Source organism: Syngnathus leptorhynchus, chromosome 1 (genome assembly GCF_054491065.1).
Source record: "Syngnathus leptorhynchus isolate UIUO chromosome 1, UIUO_Slep, whole genome shotgun sequence".
Taxonomy (NCBI): domain Eukaryota; kingdom Metazoa; phylum Chordata; class Actinopteri; order Syngnathiformes; family Syngnathidae; genus Syngnathus; species Syngnathus leptorhynchus.
The window spans coordinates 25,595,507-25,602,584 of NC_141195.1; the positions used below are offsets into that span (position 1 = coordinate 25,595,507).

Here is a 7,078-nt window from a genome sequence, read left to right on the forward strand (position 1 = left end):
AAGGCCCATGAAAATTCTGCGTAAATGTACCACCACAGTCCACTTGAAAGAATTTCAAAATTCAGACATGCAACGAATGCGGCGCAACTCTTCGTCGTTCTCGTTTATCTTCAAACGAGTGGCACTGTCCAAGGTCCTGAAATCAGAGTGCTGGTTTATGAGGATCACGTGAAGCAAAACAAAAGGTTACCCAGAATGGCCAGCACGGTGTTATCCTTCAGCACTTCCATGGAACCGGAGCACACAAAGTAGATGGCTTGCAGGGCGTCCCCCTGGCGGATAAGGAATTCCCCGGGAGCGCAGAAAGACGTCTTGATGATGAGCGAGAGTGAGCGCAGGCATCCTCTGCTGGCTGACTCAAAGAGTGGCAGCTGGAGCAGCTCATTGTTCAGGTGCATGGCAATGTCAGCCCTCAGCTCATCTGGAAAGTCCTTCAGAAGCTGGAGAGTGGATACCGTACAAACATTAGGCTGACTACGGTGGGATCAAACGTCGGCATCCGCAGGAACTCCAGGAAGGTCGCTTCCATCCATAGAAACCGTGTTTTACCTCGCTGACGTCGATGCCGTTGTCGACAGACCAAGTTGTCTGGAAACATTCCATCATACGCTGCTCAAGGGCTTTAGGCAGCCGGTGCACTCTGATGAAGTCCTTCAGATCCTTGGTGCGAGTGTGGTAAAGCGAGCGGCGGGAATACATCCTCTGGATGATGGCCGTCACATTTCCAAAGACCACGGCGTGCATTAATGCTACGGAAGAGAAAGGAAATCAGATTTTGCCAGCCAGCCAGCCAGCCGCCGAGCCCCATGCCAGCCAGGCGCACCTCCGATCAGCATGGTGCAGATGGAGAAGATCTTCTCCGAATCCGTGTTGGCCGACACGTTGCCGAAGCCCACGCTGGTCAAACTGCTCAGGGCGAAGTAGAGCGAGGTCACGTAGGAGCTCCGCACGGACGGCCCACCGCTCAACGCCGTGCCCGGCGCCCTGAAACGGGACCTGCTGCCGTTCCACTGGGCCGCCGCCACGGCGGCGAACAAACCCCGGCCGGTCGACGGCTCCGGGCCGGAGCCGTTCCAGCGGCTGGAGTTCATCAGTTGCGGTGTCACGCCGGTTTGAGGCCAATCGGAAACTCCCAGGAGGGAGGTCAGCGGAGCCCACAAGTACGGTGTGCCCAAACGTTTGGCGAGCTCGTGAAGCCAGCCTGTTGGGGGTGAAGGGTCAAAGTTCAAACAAAGGTGGATTCTCTGTCTCAGTTTGTCATTGTTTGCCCCGCCGGGGCTTACTTTTCTGCCTTTGGATCTTTTGACAATGAACTGTGGTACGTCATCTCACTCTTCCTATTTTGGTATGGAGTCATGGCTGCCGGCAGGCCCTCCCTAACGCCTTAAATGCAACAGGAGCTCGTTTTGGGAGCCTATTAGGCTAGTCCCCTCGCTCAAGTCTCAATCGTCGGTCGAGCCTAGGACTCGTTCGCGAAGGATACTGTGACCCAAATTGAAAGAGGTTTAGGTGTTGAGTGTAACCGATGCCAGCTATGGCTAAGAAAGCCCAGGAGGGTCAAAGCCAAGGCTTCCAAACCACAGGCCACTTAATGTCATGTTACGCAGCGCTGGAGCTAGCACGTGCTACATTGGCATTGCACACACACACACACACCAATTAATCCCCCCCCTCCCCCGTTTGTCTGTATTTCCTGGTCTGACTCAAGAGTTAACACCGCAAGGCACCGGCAGCATTGTCGTCGTTCTTTTGCCGTTAACACAGTTGCCATAATTAGCTTTTCTCACCAATGCGTGGATACAATTCTTTATTTGGCCTGTCTGTGGAGGATTTCAACTACTTCGTATGATTAGCTTTGCTTGATTTCACTTCAGGTGTTCTGTCATAAAGCCTAAAATTCCCCCAGATGATGAAATGAAATCACTTGGCTCACTTGTAAAAATTGCATCATCAAACAATCTGCTAAAAGAACATTTGGCAAGCTTTAGAAGCCAAGAGGGAAAATGTTGCTGGTCACAAACCAATCTCCCAAGAGGCAGGGCTGTTGCTTTCGATCTCGCTGCGGCCAATGAAGTACCACACGCAAGCCATCCAGTGGGCCAGTAGGGCAAAAGTGGACATGAGCAGGGTGAGGACCACGGCGCTGTACTGGGAGTAGCGGTCCAGTTTCTGCAGGAGTCTCAAAAGGCGCAGGAGACGTACCGTCTTCAACAGATGCACCCCGAAGTTCTGATGCGCAGAGGCAAGATAGGAAGGAAGAAAGGAAGGAACAAGAAAGGAAAAAAAAGAGCCTTTCAGCTGTTGGACTCACCACGCTGATATTGAAGGCATAGAGAAGGTCGAACGGCAAAGCGGCGATCAGATCCACAAAGAGCCACGATGTCACGTAATGGATGCAAATGGAGCGGGCCTCGTACACCACCTGACCCGACGTGCTCACAAAGGTGGTGCGGAAATTCAGGACGATATCTGAAACACGTTGAGGCCAGAATGAGCACAATGATGACTCGGGTTGAGCGCCACCCTCCCTCCCTCCCTCCCTCACCGATCATGAAAAGAATTTCCACCAAGATGTCACTGACGCTGGGCGGGTTTCGTGCCGTGGAAGCCCCGTCCTCTCGTACCTCCACCGCCGTGAAGCAGACGTTGTAAGGAACCGTGACGGCCACGTAGAAGGTGGCCAGTAATATCAACCAATCCCAGCCGGCCTTGAATGTGCCATAATGGAGGAGGATGAAGCGGGACTTCTGGATGTCTGCCACTTTGTACTCTGGCACCGGGTTGGCATTGGCTCCCAGAACGCTCTTGTTATGAAACAAGTGACAGAAGGAGCAAGCGCACCAGTGGTCAAGTCAAGTTAGCATGTGTGCTTGCTGGATTTCTGCCAAGTTAGTCTTGACTTTTTAGTGGTTTGGTGCTTGCTAGGCTTTGCCTTGTCTCAGATTTGATTGCCTTTGTATTTGTTAGCTCAAGTCTTTGGTGTGACCATTCTCACATTGTTGATATTCAGCTTGCTCTTGCTCTTGCTCTTGCTCTTGTCTGCTTTCTGAAGATGTCCGGAAAGCTGGTAAAGGACGGCTCGACTCCGGCGACGCTCGGCGGCGAAGCCCGCCGGGCGGCCCGCGGGTGCCACCTCCGGGCCCGTCGCCTCATCTGAAACGCGGAAAGCGTGGACGCTCAACAAGCGACTCTTCTTTTCATGCTTCAAGTGGGATTTTGGAGCTAGCTCACTGGTGTCAGACTCATCGGCGATGTCCAGGTCTTTGTTCTCTGTGATGTCCTTCTGCGAGACCAGGAAGAGAACCACCTCGCTCTTCTCGTTCTTAATGGGCACAATGTCCAGCAGACACCAGAACTTGGAACCTACACAAAGTTGGAGAGTGGATTGAAAAAGTCAACACAACAGCTGGCTAAGATCCATTCATTTTGACCCACACGTGATTTCAAAATAGAAATCTTTGATCGGGTACATTCAAATAACTCCAATAATGTGGTCGCATAAGTGTGTACACCCTCCAGAATGTGGCTGTGGTCATTTGATTCTCTTACCACTCTTCTTGTATAGGACGATTTCAGTCTTGAACTCCCGCCGCTCATCCAGCGCTCTCTGCATCTGCGAGGCGAGGTGCTCGCTGGTCTCGCCGCCGTACAGGAAGTGACACGTGCAACTCTTCTGCATCAGCTCGCCGCGAGCAAAGCCGGTGAGTTCACAGAAGCCGTCGGAGCAGTAGACGATGGGGTAGAGCGTTTGGACTTGGGCGTTGCCCAGCACAAAGTTGCTGTCTGGGGAGAGCAAAGATAGGATTTGATGATGAGCTTCTCTGCAAATCACTATGATGAGAGAACAATCCAAAAAAGAATTGGATCCTGCCCTTTTTGTGGAGTCAGCATTGCCCGTGTGCACTTTTATGAAGATGCTGTAGTTTCAAGAAAAGCCCGTTTGCCCGGGCTTTTGGGTTGGGTCATCTTCAACCCTTTGAAGAGTTCTGCTTGGGGAAATGCAAATGCCTGCGCTCTCCCTTCACTTCTTTGCTACTCTATTGTTCTTTCCTTAGCCGGTATTAGGAAGCCGGTGGCAATTATCCAAAGTCATTACGTAGCCGTGAAGGACATCATTCATCCCGGAGCAGAGTGAGCGAGCACGCCGTTCTTTCCAGAGGGTTCGTTAACGTCCATTCGTGAGTGAGTGTGGAGTGAGCCCAATGTTCAACTGGAGTGGAGTGACTAAATGGGGGGGGGGGGAAAGTCATTCATGCACCAATAAAGCTCATGTAAATGTGTCGGCTGGACTTTATTCAGACTAGAAAAACAAAAGAAATCTTGCTGCCTGTCCTGTGAGATACAGAATTCAGCGTTAAATGTACCGATTATTTATTTATTTATGTCATTTTATTTAATGACTTAATTATTTGACTACTTTATCTTTTATTCTATGATTTTTTTTTACTATTGAATATAAAAATATCTTGAATGATGAAATGGGTTTGTAAAAAAATGTTTCGCGGATCCCTGGAGATCTGAGGAGATATTTTGGAATGTCAAACAAGCTGGAAAATCATCAGATGTGTTTTTGTGGTCATGAGACAAACAATCTGTGCTCATGTGTCTGAAATGTCATCATAGTGCTGCTTTTCTTTTTCTTCTTCCTGTAATAGCTTTTCATTTACAGTGCATCCATCCACACGTTTGGTGTGGTGTGGTGTTGCGTAACAACGTTTGAGTGTTGATTGTTTGTGAACTGTGTGTAGAAATAAGTTTGACACTGCATTATGGATGAAAGGACAGTGCTTATGAGAACTTGTGCGATATCCAAGTCCTTTGTTTTCGTGGCAAGGCAGATCAAGGTCATACAATTAATCACGGCCAGGTCTAGGCCACGCTCAGCATTTCTTCAATGTGTTCTACTTCTGGAAAACAAAAGTGGAAATCATGGAATAGCTCAAATGGGCAAAACAGCAATTTTTCATCTAGATGAAAGTAGTCCACTTGGAGTCGCATACAATTCCGCAATGATAAATCCGCCATAAATCCTCAATTAACTGGGCTATTAACAGTAGGCTCATGTGTTCTTTGAATTGACCTGTGGCGCTTAGTAATTCCTGAATGTTTGTTGGCCGTCATCATTCATCAATTGACGCTCAATTAGAAATCCAATCTTGTCATTGGACGTGTGACGACGACAAATTGTGTGAAACATTGGCGGTTTGCAACTCACGTGTCCCGTCGAATCGAGTGGCGATGGTATCCAAGAAGGTGTTCTGTGGTGCGATCAGACCCCGCATCACGGGCATTCGCGACCGAGTCGAGCCGCGTCTTTCCCGGCGTTCCGAGCCATGACTCTCGCCGGAGGTGCTCACGAAGCCCGGGAGAAATCTGGACGTGGTTCCCGGCGCTCCTCCTCCTAAACCCTGGAGGAGGGCGCCGAGCCGCGACACCCGGGACTCCACGGTCCAAATTGGACCAGGGACCGCCGAGCCGAGCCGAGCCGAGCCGAGCCGAGCCGAGCCGAGCCGAGCCGAGCAGGTGATGGAGAGGACGGAAGATGCGTGGAGAGAGCACAAGGAGGATGGTCACATTTACGCACGGCTGTGCTGCTGCAATCCCTCTCCTCCTCCCACTCCCACTCTCCTTTCCTTTTCTCCTCTCTCCTCCTCTCTCTCTCTCTCCCTCTCTCTTCGTCGACTAAATGGTTGCCCCCCCTCCCCTCCCCTCCCAAGTCCTCCTTTCGCTCTCATTGAATTGCTGTCGTTCTCATGAGCCTTCACGCTTTGATTGATGGCCGCCTTGACTGAAAAGGGCACATTGGCTTTGAATGAGCAGATCAGTTGTGCAAACATTTCCTCCAGTTGTGTGCTCAGCACTCGCACCCCAACACAAATGTGCATTTGTGCGCTGCATAGGCTTCAGCGGGCAGGCCGGCCGGCAAAAATACTGCTTGAGGTGCACTCCGACACATGCCTGCCTGCCTGCCTGCCTGCCTGGCTGGTGAAGCCTCATGGGGTTGGAGGGAGATGTGTGTGTGTGTGTGTGTGTGTGTGTGTGTGTGTGTGTGTGTGTGTGTGTGTGTGTGTGTGTGTGTGTGTGTGTGTGTGTGTGTGTGTGTGTGTGTGCGCGATGGAGTGATAAAGTGGAGGAAACAAAGTGTCCTTCACATGTGCTCAGATGAGTTTGACATATTTCCCCATAAAGCTTGGGGAAATGGGAGGGAAAATCCTTAAAATAGGAAAGAATATTGCGGGGGAAAATAAATGAGTGAATATGCAAATCCGTAGATGCCCAACTGCAAATATGCAGACTGTCGTTTTAAGTTGTAGTACCAGCAATCACCGCTAGATGGCAGACACGTCTTAGTTGGGCTTCCACTGGCTCGTGCCCAATGCTGTCACGTGACTTGGCTGAATACATTGTTGTTGTTGTTGTTGTTTTTTGAAAGCTATGTAGGGCAAACAGTATCTTAAGAATATTACAATTTTGCGTGAGTTGATTTTGGTGAAAAATATACAATGAGATTTTGCACTTTAATGTTTGACTCTTGTTCAATAGTTTTGTGCCATCATTCAATTGTCATTTTTATATATTTATGCAATTATTGTCATGATGATAATTACTTCCGTAATTGCCTCCCGGTTGTTTTGTTGCTCGCTTAACACTCACATTCCTGGCTTAGGATAGTGGCTATTTCATACGTGCTTTATCATTATTATTATGATGAGATCAATTAAGAGCATGTATGTTGTCCATATTTAAAATAGCGTTCCTTTTGTGAGAAAATAGGGCCCTCTGCTGGTCGTTAAATTGTAATCGGTCACAGTCCTCTCCCATCCATCAATCAGTCTTGCTACGTGAGAATCATCCGCAGCGTTAAATCCTTCATTTTAAATGGCGCTTTGTTGATCTTGCTAGTTGCTTTTTCTTCTTCTGTGTCTCTTGTTGTCTTTTCCTCCCTGCCTGAAGGAGGGTGGAGCTGCCGTTTGTTCTTCTGTGTTTTCCCAGATATGGACAGCTGATTGGGCAGTTCAGGTTTGGGCAGTCATTTGGTTTTTCTTAGGTGTATATTTGTAGAGTTCAAAAGGCTTCT

General features: G+C 49.3%; 1 protein-coding gene across 1 annotated transcript in view; it reads right to left on the reverse strand.

The window, feature by feature from the left end:
• The window catches only part of LOC147063076 (voltage-gated delayed rectifier potassium channel KCNH8-like), a 9,571-nt gene extending 4,280 nt beyond the window's left edge, over positions 1–5,291 (reverse strand). The window contains exons 1-10 of the mRNA XM_085908998.1: positions 5,216–5,291; positions 3,550–3,783; positions 3,232–3,363; positions 2,996–3,153; positions 2,546–2,804; positions 2,312–2,469; positions 2,022–2,229; positions 824–1,201; positions 550–749; positions 191–440 (exon numbers count right to left, since the gene is read on the reverse strand). Coding sequence (XP_085765124.1) covers positions 191–440; positions 550–749; positions 824–1,201; positions 2,022–2,229; positions 2,312–2,469; positions 2,546–2,804; positions 2,996–3,153; positions 3,232–3,363; positions 3,550–3,783; positions 5,216–5,291 — 2,053 coding nt within the window. The remainder of the gene's footprint in view (positions 1–190; positions 441–549; positions 750–823; positions 1,202–2,021; positions 2,230–2,311; positions 2,470–2,545; positions 2,805–2,995; positions 3,154–3,231; positions 3,364–3,549; positions 3,784–5,215) is intronic.
• Positions 5,292–7,078: the final 1,787 nt, after the last annotated feature.